The 18,224-nt window shown below is 38.1% G+C and overlaps 1 protein-coding gene across 2 annotated transcripts; it reads right to left on the reverse strand.

Annotated features, from left to right (window-relative positions):
• Positions 1-2,465: 2,465 nt before the first annotated feature.
• On the reverse strand, positions 2,466-7,735 carry LOC115979285 (putative U-box domain-containing protein 42). 2 transcript variants are annotated; one of them, XM_031101285.1, is made up of 4 exons: positions 7,460-7,735; positions 5,303-6,466; positions 4,475-4,784; positions 2,466-4,179 (listed from the first exon to the last, which is right to left on the reverse strand). In XM_031101285.1, the coding sequence occupies exons 2-4, from the start codon at positions 6,398-6,400 to the stop codon at positions 2,585-2,587; spliced, it is 3,003 nt and encodes a 1,000-aa protein (XP_030957145.1). In that variant the 5' UTR covers positions 6,401-6,466; positions 7,460-7,735; the 3' UTR covers positions 2,466-2,584. The 2 variants fall into 2 exon arrangements, with proteins under 2 accessions (XP_030957145.1, XP_030957143.1); XM_031101283.1 differs by having other exon boundaries at positions 7,456-7,735.
• Between the last annotated feature and the right edge of the window lie 10,489 nt (positions 7,736-18,224).

Below are 18,224 nucleotides of genomic sequence, written 5' to 3' on the forward strand. Positions count from 1 at the left end.
TCACTCATAATAAATCTTGATGTACGGATTTTTATTCTTGACTTCTTTTGCCACGACAGGATATATGAAGCAAGTACTAAAAAAAGAATCCATGCACACATCCAAAAACTTCATATTTCCTCCTCGACAAAGATTACTTAAAATCATTCGTTCATGCCATTTGTTGACCTCTATCAATTCTTGTTCAATAAAATCCTCCCAGAAGGGATCGATAACCTTTTGTTTTTGAATGTCGAAAGTCTCATCAACGATGTGAGTTATGGGCTCATCTCGTATGTATATGACTTTATTTTTATCAAGCTCAATCTTTTCTCCTTAACTAAAATCTTCAGGATAGTCATCATAAATTGGAGAATCCTAATCTACTTGACAAACTCTTTCAATATATTCATCATCCCCTTTGATATCGCAACCCTCCTACTCGATATCAAGATCCTCAGATACCAACTGATGCAGCGTAAGCGTGTAGAAGCAGAATCTGTAATACACAATTACTACAATTCTTCGACGAAACCTAAGTTCCACAAGAACACTAGGCTAGAAGGCAAAATAATAGAGAAAACATTTCTAACAAACTTTTATTAATCAACGTATAACAATAACAATCAACCCCTCTATAAAGAGTATTTATAGGAATAGAATTTCTCCTACTCCTTTTAGGAAAAGATATTATAAAACCTACTTCTACTTGAGAAAGGAAAAACAATTTAACTAGGAAAAGGAAAACAATTTAAATCCTAATTCAACTAGGAAAAGCAAATAAATCTAAATTCCACCAGGAAAGAAAAAAAAACAACATAAAATATTAAAATATTTTATTCTTCCTTAACCAATCTGTATCATTCTCTCGGGGTTGGGGAAAACTCGTCCTCGAGTTTTGTGGCAATCTTTCACGATCAATTGGAATCCCGAATAATCCTCTCCATCCTATTCTTCTGTGCAAGACAAGGCGAATCAAAATGCTACTTATCAATCTTTTCTCACTCATAATAAATCTTGATGTACGGATTTTTATTCTTGACTTATTTTGCCACGGTGGGATATATGAAGCAAGTACTAAAAAAGAATCCATGCATACATCCAAAAACTTCATATTTCCTCCTCGACAAAGATTACTTAAAATTATTCGTTCATGCCTTTTGTTGACCTCTATCAATTCTTGTTCAATAAAATCCTCCCAGGAGGGATCAATAACCTTTTGTTTTTGAATGTCGAAAGTCTCATCAATGATGTGAGTTATGGGCTCATCTCGTATGTATATGACTTTATTTTTATCAAGCTCAATATTTTCTCCTTAACTAAAATCTTCAAGATAGTCATCATAAATTGGTGGAGAATCTCAATCTACTTGACAAACTCTTTCAATATATTCATCATCCTCTTTGATATCGCAGCCCTCTTGCTCGATATCAAGATCCTCCTCCTCCTCCACAAAACATGGATTTGGATGGTAGTTTTGAGGTTGACTTCCAACGGCTAAGGCGGTGAGCTGCTTTGAAAGCGCATCAAACCACTCCTCTATTCTTTGAAAGAACGTCTCTAATTGCGCATCGCGTGCAACGTCATCACATTCATACACGTCATCTATGGCAATAGGTTTTCCCCCACGTACTCCTCTTTGCGCCATAGTAGGAACCAAGCCTGGCTCTGATACCAACTGATGCAGCGTGGACATGTAGAAGCAGAATCTGTAACACACAATTACTACAATTCTTCCACGAAACCTAAGTTCCACAAGAACACTAGGCTAGTAGGCAAAATAATAGAGAAAACATCTCTAACAAACTTTTATTAATCAACGCATAACAACAATCAACCTTTCTATAAAGAGTATTTATAGGAATTAAATTTCTCCTACTCCTTTTAGGAAAAGATATTATAAAACCTACTTCTACTTGAGAAAGGAAAAACAATTTAACTAGGAAAAGAAAAACAATTTAAATCCTAATTCAACTAGGAAAAGCATATAAAACCTAATTCCACCAGGAAATAAAAAAAACAACATAAAATATTAAAATATTTTATTCTTCCTTAACCAATCTGCATCATTTTGCCTCGGTGGTTTTCCCAATTCGTAAACAAATCACCTGTGTCAAATTTAATTTCCGCTGCATTTAGTTATTTGGTGATTTGTTTTTGCTACTACGCGTAATGCATGTTAAATTGACTTAATTAATTCACCTGGCTAATTAATTGATTAATTTACCCAAGGAGTCAATACATTCTTGGCCTATCACCTCTACTAACCAACTTGTTGATATCTTCACCAAAACTCACCCACTTGGCCTATCACCTCTACCCCAGTTGGCTTCCTCCTTACCACCTCAAGTTTGAGGGGGGATGTTAGTATATAGGTTAGTCTAACCTAGCCCATCGAGCTTAGCCTAGTATACTATATTTGTGTACTTGTAATATATCCATATTATTTGTACTTTACACATACTTAGCGTATATAAGGCTTTCTGCTGTACAATGCCGTAGACACATAATATACATCAATATACAAACTATTCCATCTTTAACAACTTTGTCAATAGCAGCATTACAATAAGACCATAAAGAAGAGAAAGGGAGAGGGACGATTTTACATGGTATAGTTGGAAGTAGAGGAATTTGGCATCTTATTCAAATGCCTCAAAATCTTCTCAGCCATCTCCCTCGTATTGCCATCCCCATGATGGAAAGCATTCACCAATGTTGCAGGCAACAACCTATCCTGTGATATATCCGAAGCAGACTTGTCCCCACCTTTCATCAAGAACTTGTCAATCACCCAAAGTGACTTTTGCCATAGACCCTCTTGCTGGTGCTCTTTCACCAAATTTAGAACACGTTGTACAGCATTTGCTTCACTCAACATGCTCACACTATTGTCCACGTCAACTTTTTCATCTAGCAATGTAATTATAGCTGACAATGCAGCTTCAACTACTTCAACATTCTCGTGGTCCAAACAAGCCAACAGCCTCTCAACTGCCTTTGCATCAACTAAACAGAATGTGTTTTTTGAAGAACAAGCCCCTCTGTGAACTGGGCAACCCGGTAGTTTCCTCCTCTTCGATGAACCAAAAGATAGGAACTTGGGTAAGTAGAACAACTTCAAAAACTTGGTTCTCTTAATTTGAGGTGCTTTTGACAGATTTATCGACTGTGATGAGAGATTTTCCAACCCAATTGCTGATAACCTCTGAACTTCATCACTAGATGTTTTTATGAGCAGCTCTGTGAACACTGATGTGAAATTGTAGTTTCTTGCTAGAAACAATATCTGAGGTTCATATAGTGTTGTTGTGAATCTGACTAGAGTGCCCACTAAGCCTTCTAAATAAGCACTTGCATACCTGCTTGATCTTGTTCCACTTCTTTGGATTTGATTGATTGTTTTTAGGATTGTAGGGACTGCATTCTTGCTCAGAATGGCTAGGTTTAGCGTTAGGTTTTGGTGGGGGAGTTTTGCCACATATTTTGCTGAAACTGCATGTCTCTCTGTGATTTGGTTTATTTCAGCAGGACTCTGGATTAGGCTCTCAGGTTGGCCTCCGGTTTTGCAGAGCCTTTCAGCTAGTGTGTGGCCCATGTAGGGTGAAAGTGTACACAGCAGCTTAATTGCTGTTATGGCAAGATCATCATGTGGATTATTGATGAGTTCAGTCAGGGTGTGGCTTGCTTCAGTCGTTTTGACCACTGAGACAATGGTGGCTATTGATTTTTGGGTCTTTGTCAGGCATAAGATAATTCTGATAAGATTGATGTTGAGTTTATCAGGGGTTGAGTTCTTCAGCATGTCAAAGATGCTGTAGACCACATAATCAGAAGTTATAGTGTGGCCATGATTATTCACTTGGAACTTCTCAAGCTCAAGCTCAGACTCGAATATATTTGCTAGTATTGCTGCTGCTTCTATTTTTGAGTTCATAGGCTCATCATAGATCCTCCTACTGAACATCTCTTCAACCATTATTTTTACTACTCCAGCTTCTACAAGAATTTTTGCATTTGGCTGGTAGGATGAGATCTGAGCCAGAGCTTTAAATGCTGCCGTTCTGCTCAGACTGTTTCCACTCTGAACCATTTTTACGAGATGGGGGGAAGCCCTCACAGCCACAAAGGTTTTGCTGTCATGTCCAAGAACAATTTCCCCAAGGTAACTTGCCATTTCCATCTTCATTTCTTCACAACCTGTTTATTGGATTCATTTTTTGTCAGCATTACTTTTGGTTAGAGCATATGGCTTTCTACAAACTATGCCGTTAGTCTATGATCTCCTTGGAGATACACAAATGGTTCATAACAAAAGTCCAAATACATTTTTAGTTTCTTCAATTTCTGTATAGTTTAGCTGCTACTCTTGTTCTGTAACTATGTTTCCTTTAAATATAGCTTTGAATGTCTTATTTGTTCTGTTTCAAAACATTTTTATTTTTAATTACTTGGAGGTGGCTTGGAAAGACTGAGAAGAAGTTTTGAGCATTACCTTCAGTAAGATGATCTAAAAGGGGTTCCAAGTGTCCACATTCTGCCATGTGCTTAATGTTATTTGGCACCCTCTCTAGGTTCCTTAAGGTTCCTTCAGCTTTTCCTGAAGCAAATGCATCAATTGAATGTTTGTATTTAATATTGATCAGCATTAGAATTCCTCCAGGAACTGACCCAATTTTCTTGCACAAAGATAGGGATTTTGAAAGCTCAAGCAAGAACTGCAGGGATGCATGCCTTATTGGTTGGTGACTACTTGACAGCATATCAATTATTGTGGAAATATTCATTGTTTTAGCGATCATTTCCTGCAAAATTAACCACCAAAGATTACATATATCTAAGAATAAGATATGGTTTTCACTTTTGGTGAAGTCATTGAGTGCAAATACTCACAGTAGATAGATATAAACAAGACACCAATAATAGAAAGCTAAACGCACATCTAGAATCCTTGAAAAATAAGTGCTTGTTCAAATAGGTTTCAAGTTCATGAATGGAAGTTGCAGATAAAGATTGGTCTGCTTGGTTCAATCTCATGTCTAGATAATTGCAGCTGAGGTTCCCCACCACACTAATAGGGTAGCAAAGTATACTTCCAAAAATTCATTGGATATCTATAACTGACCACAATGGCAGGCCTTGTTTTGTCATACAACTGATTGAGACTAAGTTTTGTCTCCTATAAAGTCACCATTTCTGTGTTCATAATTTTGACAAACAAAAACATACCTAAGACTATAGGTTAAGTTCCTGTTCATCATATTGTTTTTCATTATTGATATGATATTCAATTTGAAATCAGAGAAAAGTGAAGAGCTAAAACCTTATTTTCATCATCATCCTCTGACAATAGTTGTAATACTTCTATTGCTGCACATCTAACATCTCTGTCTTTGTACTCCAGAAACTTAATGAGAGATGGCATTAATCCAACACTGCGAACCTGTACCTTATTGTATCTTTTCCTCTGGCAGATAGTTTGCAAATCTTTTATTGCTTCCAGTACCATATCCTTTGAACTGGCTAAAGACAAAGCTGTCCGTGCAACCTTGATCCTGGATGCTTCATTCCTTTCCAGCCATTCCTCTATTGTGGACTTCAGAGCTTTGTTTGTGTTGAAAGCCCTACTCACTAGCTTCTGCCCTGTGACTGGGCAGAAAATGTCTGATTTTTCAAACTTCTCAAACCATTTAGTAATTTCATTCCTTTCATAGGTTACTCCGGTTTCTATGGTGACTGGATTGTCCATGATCTTCTTTCCTAGTGGGCAAAAGAAAGTTTCATAAAGAGGCTCCATATACTGAGTCGCCTGTGGCAATGTGGTTAAGGATCTGTTCAGGTTTCCAGGTTTTCTAGTGATGTCAGAACTTGTGCTCCTTAATGCCTCAATTTTTTGAGGCATATTCAAGAACTGATGATCGTTTATAGAAACATCAACATTAATGGGATAGAGATCTGTCTCTTGTGGTGCTGGTTCCTCCTTCAGTTGCTTCTCCAAAGACAATGTCCTTGTATCATGCTGCTTGGTCTTAACTGCAAGAGTTTGGCCAATTCCAAATTGAGCATTCTGCATCTCATTTGATAATGACCAGATAGCAACTTTAACATATTCTTGGTCTCCAAATGTGGAAGATGGTATCAAGCTCAGGGATTCTCCTGTGTGATTTATCACCCCCTCAAGCTGTGCTATAATGCTTCCTTGTTCATTATCTGAAATTGCGTTAATGATTTCTTGGCATCTCTTCACAAGATCCTTGGCCAAGTCAACGTTTAGGGATAGTGTTTGTAGAATCTCTATTGCATTTTCTGGTGAATTCTCTGCTTTGAGCAACTCCATTATGGCCAGAGAAGCCCTGTAAAGGTAGCATCCAAATTCAATGAAGTTTTCATGTTCTTTCTCTATGCATACAACTGCTGTCATAATCTCTGAAATGGATGCCAACAAGGACTCTGCAAGATTTACAATTGGCGTTGCATCTTCCTTCAGCTGCATAAATGAATGACAAATTATTAAACATTCACTGTACCCATCAGTCTTCAGGTTAAGGAACCTATTTTTACAAAGGCAGTGATAAGATTCCCCAATTCTGTCTTCACTCAATTCAAACAAGGTCAGGTATAGGTTCCCCACTAATGGTACATTGTGCTAAAAGCATATTTGTAACTTGTGTTCTTCAGAAATTAAAAAAATAATTAATCTAATACAGATCAAGATCAGAACTTCATGTAAAAAAGTCCAAAAAATCACAACACAAACTGGCATGACACAAAATATTTAAACGGATGTATAAGTTCCATAAGTTAGCTATTAGTATTTCAGATTTGTGGGATTTTATCTTTAATGATGTTTTCTGAATTTCACAAGTTGACAAACTTAAAAGACAAGAATACTATAATTACTATATGTCTATCCTTGTAGGGCAGTAATATGCTTTCAAATTTATTTTCAGTGATTGGGAATGAGACTTGCTTGCAGCCTCTTGGTTATTCACTGTAAGCTCATTAACTTCTGAAAATCTACAAAGATCATGTGATTAGTGCAGTGTAGTAAATACACTATTCACAGTTCAAATTATATGAAATTGAGAATCATGAAATTTTGGGAATTCTCCCCACCAAGGAGATATATGAGATATGAAGGTTAGTGGCTCCTATTACTGCACTAAAACACCTGTACATATTATATGAGATGTGCTTTAGCTACTCAGAGTAGTTCAAAATGAATTCTCTCATAAGACTCAGCTTAATCATGCTAATGTCACTTTAAAAAAAATGCATACAGAAACTATGTTGCCTATAGAATTCATCTAGATAACATCAACAATAAGCTTATAAGAACTTCAACCCTATAAACTAATTCATACATTCTACAATCTTTATCTCTACGAAAGGCTCATCAACATTGAGAGCATCATTGAGCTTTCATACTGAGGTTCACATAAAAGGAAAAGGAAAAAAGTTCTGAAAAGCTCCTACCGACATCCAATTGTAGCTGCTCTCACAAGACCTTCTGGTTTATGAGCACCCAATCTTGCAAAACCTGGACTGGTAACTTTCATTAGGAGGAGAAGACAATTAAAAGAAAGGGGTTAGTATGACATTGGAAAGTCACTGATCATTGATCATTGATTTTTCTTTTTGTCTTTTTTAATATAATGGTGCTATACTTTAGACTTGGTCAGCTAACTATCACATTTGGTTTGGTTTCAGGTTTCAGCTAACCATCACTTTCACGCTAGTGTTGGTCATTGGCGGATTTGGTCTGTTTTCCAACTCCAATTTTGTTACTTTTTTTGCTATTCTAGAATAATTATATTATTCAAGGTGACTAATCAATTTCCATTGGAGATAATCTAGACTGCTATGTTTTTGAAAGTCATGGCAAACAATCTACACTTAGAACCATGTCAGTCCCTTGCAAACAATTAGCAGCATTCCTATCAATATTAAGCCTCAGTTGATTGAATTTCTGAAGTTATTCTACCCATTTAACAGTGTTGATTTCTGAATTCCTGTCTGACTATTAGATCAAGTTAATGAATGAATTAGAGTAACAAGAGTCAAACATTAGGCAGGTGTAGAAATTGCCTAAAAGATGACTGGGCTTTTTTTTCTTATTCGGTAAACGGTAATTTGTATTATCTAATCGGGGCTTTGCTGCAAATTGCAATGCATAATTTAAGGTTATAGTGCTGTCATATATTACATCAAACGCGTAAGTTGAAGCAGGTGGAAAAATAAAAATTATTATTCTTCTACTGACTTTTTCAACACCGATGGTGATTTTAGGACGTTCTTAATCGGACAAAAAGACTTCACTTGAGGCATAGCTGAAGGCCCAACCAATGGGGGATTATAAAAGAGAATAATAAAGGCTTTCACTTTTGACTAGTTCATATATTTGGGCAATGGATGATCAAATGTCGGCCCATTATTCTTAACTAGTCGCAGACCCGAACGTTACGCGTAATAATTTTTTAGGTAAAATACTATTTTGGTCTTTAGACTTTAAAAAGAGGTTTTTTTTTTTTTTTTTTTTTTTAAGTTTTATCACATTTTTCATAATCTTGTCTATAGTATTTTTTTACCATTATCATAAATTTATTGGTTGATAATTTGCATAACATTGACATTAAATAAGATGAAGAACTATTCAATAGATTTTTTAAAGTCATGGTGTAGGAAGATTATGATTATATAAATATATATATAAGGTTAAATAAAATGTCAAAAAATGAGAAAAAAAAATAGAAGAGAAGAAAAAAAATAAGAAAAATCAAAAGATATAACAATAAACACTAAATTATTCAAATTATGCTCTATAATGGAATTCTATCTTATTTTTATCTACTATCTTTAATTTTTAATAACGTGATCGGATAAAATTTAACAATCAAAGAGCAAAATAATAATAATAATAACTTAAAACACAAAACTAAATTGTATCAACCTAAATTAGAGTTCTTAAAAACACAACAATATATCAACCTAAAGCGGAGATGCAATAATAAATAAAAATCCACCAAAACTATGAGAGAGAGAGAGAGAGAGAGAGAGAAATCTTCTGTGAGAGAAAACTATGCAAAGAATGGAAAAGAGTGACAAATTTATAGTAAGAGGGAAGGGATAAGAAAAGACAAATAAAGGAAGATGAAGGGGAAGATGAATAGCAATATTAAATTAGAGGGTAGTGGAGAGATGAAAAGGTAAGGGAAGAAGAAATGTTAAAGAAAGTGTAAATATTTAAAAAATAATTTCCAAATTATTGAAGAACATCTAATTTTTAGTTATGATAGGAAATATAATTTCTCTAGTTAGAGTTTGATTAGTTTTAAGTTTAAATTTTGTATTATTATATTTAATTGTTGATTACTGATTATTGATTTAATTAAGTGAATGTAATGGTTGATTTTATTGCACTATAAAGTTTTCAATGTCCACTGTATAGCCATCTCTATTTTATTTTTTACTCCTCTTAACCACCGTTTTATTTTCCAATCAACTATTACTAATTGACGTTTTGTTTTTTTTTCTTTATCTACTCTTTATTACTTTATATTGGTTTTTTTTTTATACCATCTCTCTCTCTCTCTCCATTGGCAACCTATCGTTTTCCAAAATTCAATGATGATTCTATGACATTAAATATATAAAAAAGGAGTGGAAATATAAATAATTTAATGATATATATGGGAGATGTGGCTGAATTTAAATGTTAAATAAAATGATATGAGAAAAAAATAAAAATAAAATACATAACAATAAACACTAATGTGGGGCCAGAGAATTTGTGACCCCGGCCCACTTTACCTTAGGGCTCAAGGCCCGCGCCGAGGAGAGACCTTGCCGAGGACATGCAGCGAAAGTCCAAATGGCCTAGAAATGCAGCCGAGGACAATCCTGTCCTCGGCATCCCAAAACCCAGAAGGCAAGAACGGCACGCCATCAAAGGCAGACCCTAAAGCGCTCCCAGAAGAAAGGACGAGTACAGTAGGACTCGCATGGGGGTACAGTGTGGGAACGGTTCAAGGAAAAGCTGTCACCTCCGCATTGAATGCGCCAACAAACGTCCTGGTCACATTAATGGGAAAAGACCCCTGAACAGTGTGGTTTCGGTTATTGCAACTAACAGAAAGTGGGGGAAGGCAACTGATGAGACAAGCACTCAAGTAGTTACCTGCCTGATCAACAGATGGAAGGTCAGGATCAACTGAGAGGGGCTATATAATGTAAGAATTTATCCACGGGAAGAGGGGCGATAAAAAAATAAAGAGCATTATGTATCGTTGCCAGGACCATGGTAACCTAGCATAAAAAAAGGGAATAATAAGAACATTAAGCTCCTTGGACGGAGGCCAAGAACCGAGCCACCCAGGCCATGCCAAGAAGAAAGTCTTCTTAAGTAAGCATAGTACATTTCTGTACGATCATCGTAAATACCATGACTAACTACTGTCCGTTCACCAAGGCCTAGCCTTTTAGCCCACTCTCTACAAATTTTATTGTTTGGGCCTTTAACGTTCGAACCCAATACACCAATTTGGGGTCATTACAAATTGAGTCCTTACAATTGGCGCCGTCTGTGGGAAAGGCTTGTGCGTTGGCGCAGGCGGCGGCTAGTCATGGAAGTATCAAGCCCCTGTCAACAAGGGCCCCTCGAAAGAAATAATTTTGGTAATGGTGCAAGCTATGCGAAAGTCATTCCATCATTTCCAGTAACACGCAATTGTTGCCTTAACACAGCTTCCACTCAGGGCTACACTTCGAAGCGCCAGTGGCACAAGCAGTTCTAGGGGCTTCTAACATCAAGTTTATGCCCCACACCTTTGTCAAGGGGCTAATCCTTGCGAGTCCAGTAGCCCGATTCACCGAATTCTATAAGTGTTGGGCAGAACCAAGGTCTTGCATGGTCCTCGGACTCAAACCTATGGGGAAACCAACTACTTTTAGAAAATATAAGTTTTGGACAGAATCAAGGTCTTGTATGGTCCTCGAACTCAAACCTATGGGGAAACCAACTACTTTTAGAAAATATAAGTGTTGGACAGAACCAAGGTCTTGCATGATCCTCTGACTCAAACCTATGGAGAAACCAACTACTTTAAGAAAATATAAGTGTTGGGCAGAACCAAGGTCTTGCATGGTCCTCGGACTCAAACCTATGGGGAAACCAACTACTTTTAAAAAATATAAGTTTTAGACAGAATCAAGGTCTTGCATGGTCCTCGGACTCAAACCTATGTGGAAACCAACTACTTTAAGAAAATATAAGTGCTGGATAGAACCAAGGTCTTGCATGGTCCTTGGACTCAAACCTATGGGGAAACCAACTACTTTAAGAAAATATAAGTGTTGGACAGAACCAAGGTCTTGCATGGTCCTCGGATTCAAACCTATGGGGAAACTAACTACTTTAAGAAAATATAAGTGTTGGACAAAACCAAGGTCTTACATGGTCCTTGGACTCAAACCTATGGGGAAATCAATTACTTTAAGAAAATATAAGTGTTGGACAGAACCAAGGTCTTGCATGGTCCTCAGACTCAAACCTATGAGGAAACCAACTACTTCAAAAAGAAAGTGCTAGACAGAACCAAGGTCTTGCCTGGTCCTCGGACTCAAACCTATGGGGAAACTAGATACCCCAAGAAAATCTAAGTACCAGACATGGCCTAAGAACACGCTCGGCACCTCGAATGATGTATTTAGCTCTCTAGAGGTATGTGTAGATGCAAACTCAACGTCCCATGGGTGCGGGTAAGTTAGAATTCTGGGATGTAATTCCAAATATATCATATGCACAACCATTCATACATGTTGAAATAACTAATTCAAAAACCATGAGATTTGCAGTAATAGTAAATATCAGCAAGGGCAACGAACGTATAATTTAAAGGAAAAAGGGAGGAAGGAATTTCATACATATGGTCAAAGGGTTTAGTTACAAGCAAATTCCAAGGTCCTTAAAACAAAAGGGAAACTAATTAACAGCTAACTAAAAACAAACACAAAAGTTGGCCAGGGCTCCTACTTCTTCTTCAATTTTGTTTTGGCCACTTCTTGGGGAGGCTGAGCAAGATTAGCCTCGAGACCCTGAAAGATATCCCCTTTCTGGGGAAGCCGAGCAGGATTTGCCTCAAGGCCCTCGGAGACATCAGTAAGGGGAATGGCCTGAAGACGCTGAACCAAGAGGGCCGGCTCGTCGGCATCAAAGATCTGAGCACTGACTGTAGACTTGGCAGCCTCCTGAGACATCTCAGGATTCAGACCTCCAAGTGTTTCTGTTGCCTCATGAAGCTCTCCTCCCTTAGTCGACTCGTCAGGAGTGACAATGAGCTGAGTAGCTTCTGACTGAGCAACCTCAGTCTCCTGTGGAGCACTCACAGCCTCGGAGCTGGCGGAGGCTGTCTCACGAATGGCCGGAGGATAGTACACCTTCTCCGCCTTCCACAGGTCAGACGAAGCCTCCACACTGGCTCGTTTGAGGGCTTCATTCCAAACCTGGAAGCAGTATAGCCTGCATACACCAGGGATTTGAGCTTTAAGGGTGGCCTGGGTATCAGCCACCCCCGCATCGTAAGCCTCCTCCTTGACCTTGTCCTTGGAGGTCTCGGCCTCCATCTTGGCAAACTCAACCTCTGTCTTGGCCCTTACAGTTTCGTCCCTGGCCCATTCCACGACACCCTTAGCCCTCTCTGCCTCGATCATTTTTTTCTTTAAATTACCGATCTGCTCCTTGGCGATCTCCAATTGCTCCTCGGCAGCAAGCAGGCGCCTCGTCTGTTCCTCGGCCGGTTTTTGGGCACCGTGCAGGCCTACCTCAGCACTATCCCTGGCCTTGGTCATCTCCTTTAAGTCCTCCCTGGCCTTCGCGAGGTTAGCTTCGGAATTTTTAAGGGTTCGCGCAACCACTATACGCTTATTTCGCTCAAGTTCTGCAGACTTACTCTGCCCCTTAGCCTCGTTCTCCAACTTATAAGTGGCCTGGACGGCCTGCCAATTGAAACAAACACATTATGAATGAAAATCTAGGAGCAAAGGTCGACGGAGTCATAAGTATTAGGAGCCTTACCATGCCCAGGTACCTCTTCATGCTGAGGAAAACCTCATGTATCCTCATATTCTTCAACTCGGTCATGTCAGTGGGGAGCAGCAAGGTCCTCTCCAATGCGTCGGCCACATAAGCACCTTCTCCGTCTCGAAAGATCCTCATGGATGCATCTTCCATCAGAGGTTCCCCATGGAGCATTGGGGTAGGAAGCCAAGCATTGGGCGCAGATTGGGCATCGACCCCTTTCCCCTGGCCTTGATGCCCAATCTTTAACTGTTTTTGAGCTCACGGAGCTTCGTCCTCCTCTCGAGAGGAAGGGGATTTCCCCCCGTCCATTGACTCCTTACCCTTGTAACTCCTCTTCCTCTTTAGGTCGGTGGGCTCAAGCCGAGGAGGCAGAGTGGATTGGGGAGGGGCAGGAAGTTTTGGTCGGGAGATTGTGACTGCGACTAGGAAGGAGAAGACCTAGTCTGGACTAGCTGGGGCTGTGGTAGGGGAGTTGGAGCACTGAACTACGACCTTCCCTGCACGCCTTTCCTCAGCTGGCCCTCGAGCAGGTCAAACAAGCTGGTCGAGGGTTTCCTCTTAACACCCATCTCCGCCCGAGAAGATGTTCCCACTGACAACAGCTCCGCCTCGAACAAGTCAGGGTCACCTAGGTCACTGGAAGGATCCTCGGATGGATCAGCCTGGTCAAATACACCGAACCCCTCTTCGGACAGACCCAAATCACCCTCGTCCTTTGCTGCTTGGTGGGACGGAGAAGAGCCCGCCAACGGAATGCCCTCCAGGACAGGAGATCCTTTAGAGATCAAAAACCTGTGCTCGACTACAGTGATTTTCTGAAGTCAAGGATCGTTAGCTCTGATCACGTGCTTCGGGATGGCAAATGACTTCTGGATGGGGTTGTACCCTAAGATTTTGTGAGCGGCTCTGACTTGACCATCCTCTTCGTTTACAAAAACCGCCGCCTTGAGAACAGTCTCCAAATCCTCCCAGTTGATCAGATGAAAGTGTCGGTGAAAGGCGTGTGGATCTGCAAAAAGAAGGCATGTTCATAGTAAGTGACCGAACCACACAAAATTAAGACGACGCAAAAGATTGGCCTCCTCCTACTCTCTACGTCCCACCTGGTTCTCCCTCCACAATTGGGCAAGGAAGGCCATCGTGCCACTCCCCAGATACAATAAGAAAATCCTTGTTCAATCCTTTGCTGGATTCGGGGAGGCACTGGATTAGCCGAACCCTGTCGTCTCTCGTCTTCATGTAGTAGGATTTGCCCCTCAAATATTGGAGGTTATAGCATCAGTTTACGTCATGATGGGTTAGTCTTAGCCCCATTTTTTCGTTTAAGGATTCCACACAACCCAAGATCCTAAACACATTAGCAACGCACTGGGTGGGAGTTAATCGGAAATGCCTAAGGTAACTCCTCATTATCGGTCCCATGGGGATTCTCACACCCCCTTCTAAAAAGGTGAGAAGGAGAATCACCACCTCGCCCGTTCTTCTCTTGAGATGCCACTCCCCCTCCTTACAGTACCTCAAACTCACATTGGGGGGTATCCTATAATCGGCGATGAACTTTTCCATTGTCTCTTCAGTCTCAACCAACTTTTTTAATTTAACCATCTCTAGGAACTGCTAAACAGACTCAGGGGATGACGGGAGAAGTAGAGGAGTAAGAGAAAAATAAACCCAGAAGAGAGAAAGCACAAGTTAGTGAGAGCAGAAAATTTACAGAAAGGAGGAAAAGTTCCTCAGACGGGCTTTTTTATGCTGGAGAGAGTCTTGAGTTTAGATGGAAGTTTGACTGAACCCAAGATATATGCGCTAGAACACTTAAGTGCGAAAATGAAGAGACGAATCAGTTCTAAAAATTATTTATACTTCCCATCAAATGTAACTGTGCGAATTTTCCCGCCCATAAAGGTAAGGAAATCTCCACCGTTAGATTACCATCAAGGAAATCTCCACCGTTAGATTACCATCGTACCGTTGAACGTGGGAAGTACAAAGCCGCCCGTATTTAATGAATATGCGCTTCACATACCAAGGTACCAAGAATGTGTCTCAGGCAGACGAAGAGTCTTTGGTACTGATAGATGATAAGGATTGACAAGCTATGGCAGAGGCCTGATGTCATCAAAACCCTCCTCTCCGTCCGAGAAGCCGAACAGCAGGGTTTTGAGGGGCTATTGTGGGGCCAGAGAATTTGTGACCCCGACCCACTTTACCTTAGGGCCCAAGGCCCGCGCTGAGGAGAGACGTTGCTGAGGACATGCAGCGAAAGTCCAAATGGCCTAGAAATGCAGCCGAGAACAATCCTGTCCTCGGCATCCTAAAACCCAAAAGGGAAGAACGGCACGCCATCAAAGGCAGCCCCTAAAGCGCTCCCAGAAGAAAGGACGAGTACAGTAGGACTCGCACAAAGGTACAATATGGGAGTGGTTCAAGGAAAAACTGTCACCTCCGCATTGAATGCGCCAACAAACGTCCTGACCACATTAATGGGAAAAAACCCCTGAACAATGTGGCTTCGGTTATTGCAACTAACAGAAAGTGGGGGAAGGCGGCTGATGAGACAAGCACTCGAATAGTTACCTGCCTGATCAACAGATGGAAGGTCAGGATCAACTGAAAGGGGCTATATAATGCAAGAATTTGTCCACAGGAAGAGGGGCGATAAAAAAATAAAAAGCATTATGTATCGTCACCAGGACCATGGTAACCTAGCGTAAAAAAAGGGAATATTAAGAACATTAAGTTCCTTGGATGGAGGCCAAGAACCAGAGCCACCCAGGCCGTGCCGAGGAGAAAGTCTTCTTAAGTAAGCACAGTACATCTCTGTGCAATCATCGTAAACACCATGACTAACTACTGTCCGTTCACCATGGTCTAGCCTTTTAGCCCACTCTCTACAAATTTTATTGTTCGGGCCTTTAACGTTCGAACCTAATATACCAATTTGGGGTCGTTACAAATTGAGTCCTTACAACTAACTTATCCAAATAATTCTATGTAAAATAATAATAGTACATACTTGTATACTATTTTTAATTATTTATAATGCAATATGATAATATTTAACAATCAAAGTCATAAAAATAAATAATAATAAAAAAAAAAACTTAAAACACAAAACTAAATTCCATCAACCAAAATAGAGTTCTAAAAAATACAAAACTTTATATCAAGCTAAAATAGAGATGCAAGAAAAATAAAAATAAAAATCCACCAAAAACTTGAGGGAGAAAGAGTGGGAAATGACCAAATTTTTGTGAGAGAAAATTATGTAAAGAATGTAGGAGTGAATGACAAATTTATACTAAGATGATGATAATAAAAAGAAACAAAATAAAGGAAGATAAAAGAAAAGAGGAAGAGTGATATCAAGGTAGAATGTTTGAGGAGATGAAAAGATAAAGAAAAGAAGAAAGGTTGGAGAAAGTGTAAATGTTAAAAAAAAATAAGTACAATTTGATGAGCACAATTTTCTTTTATTTGAATTTAACTAAAATATTATATATTTTTTTATTTTTTAAAAACAAAAAGAGAGAGAAAATATAAATAATTTAATGATAAGGAGGATGTGGTTGAATTTCAATATTGAGTAAAATAGTAGAGAAGAAAAAAAAAATAAGAAAAATCAAAAGATATAACAATAAACACTAAATTATTCAAATTATGCTATATAATGGAATTCTATCTTATTTTTATCTACTATCTTTAATTTTTAATAACGTGATCGGCTAAAATTTAACAATCAAAGAGCAAAATAATAATAATAATAATAATTTAAAACACAAAACTAAATCGTATCAACCTAAATTAGAGTTCTTAAAAACACAACAATTTATCAACCTAAAGCGAAGATGCAATAAAAAATAAAAATCCACCAAAACTATGAGAGAGAGAGAGAGAGAGAGAGAGAGAGAGAGAGAGAGAGAGAGAGAAAGAAATCTTCTGTGAGAGAAAACTATGTAAAAAATGGAAAAGAGTGACAAATTTATAGTAAGAAGGAAGGGATAAAAAGAGACAAATAAAGAAAGATGAAGGGAAAAATGAATAGCAATATTAAATTAGAGGGTAGTGGGGAGATAAAAAGGTAAGAGAAGAAGAAATGTTAAAGAAAGTATAAATATTTAAAAAATAAGTGAATGTCAAAAAAATTATAGGAAAATTGAAAATAAAAAATAAATATATATAAATGTTAAAACCGACAAAAATGAATATGTAAAGTCAATAATCTATATATATATATATATATATATATATATATATTTGTAAAAAAAATAGGAATAAATAATAAATAATAATTATGTAGCGAATGACGTGGCAATGAGGTGGCGCAACAGAAGCTTGGCAGCAATAAATGCCACACTTCAGCTTTTAGTAATATATAGATTAATAATAACAAATCTAATGGAAAGAAATGGAGTAATCAAATTAATATTCAAAATAATTTCTAGCTAGGCCTATGAATCAGACTTAACCAAATATATTTTTTCCCATACCTCCCAAGGTTAATTTCCCTTTTTTTTTTTACTTACAATAAGTGGGGTGAGTGATTTCAATTTAAGTTTGTTTATTACACCACTACTAGTCTACTACTACAAACACAAAAGCAAAAAAACAAAAAACAAAAAAACAAAAAAAAAAAAATTGAGAATAATTAATTTAAACGCTTATGAGATGGTCAATTTTTTTTTTCTTTTTTTGAATCATGAAAATAGAATTTTACTCCTATGTGACTACATCGGTCTAACCCACCAAAGAAACTAAACATAACATGTTTTTTTGTTTTTTTTTTTTTTTGAGAAAAAACTAAACATAACATGTGAATTATACATTTCCAACTTTTTTATTTTTTATTTTATAATTCGATAGTATAAGAAGAAGGATTTGAATCCTTGAGACCTTTAACCTTTATGTTGAAACCGACCACCTTCTCAAAAATAAATAACAAACCTAAGCACCTTTTCTTCTCAATAGATTATGGCCAAAACGACAAATGACAATCTGTCGGTTGTGAATTACACTACACACGTGATTGATATGCAAATAATAATTTTACTCTTGCTAGTTGCTACACTCTCTTGGATTGGATAAGAATTGAGAATTGAGTACGCTGGCAATGACATGATTAGCATTTCTGATACTCATAGTATGTTGACTAGCAATTATTCTGATT

This window comes from Quercus lobata, chromosome 3, assembly GCF_001633185.2.
Source record: "Quercus lobata isolate SW786 chromosome 3, ValleyOak3.0 Primary Assembly, whole genome shotgun sequence".
NCBI classification, from domain to species: Eukaryota; Viridiplantae; Streptophyta; class Magnoliopsida; order Fagales; family Fagaceae; genus Quercus; species Quercus lobata.

Bases quoted from the DNA above. Each gene is read 5' to 3' on its own strand.
- LOC115979285 (XM_031101283.1), bottom strand. The intron at 4,785-5,302 runs GTTTTAGCTCTT...TTAATTTTGCAG, and splicing joins AGGATGATGATGAAAATAAG to GAAATGATCGCTAAAACAAT. The intron at 4,180-4,474 runs GTAATGCTCAAA...TCCAATAAACAG, and splicing joins TTTAGATCATCTTACTGAAG to GTTGTGAAGAAATGAAGATG.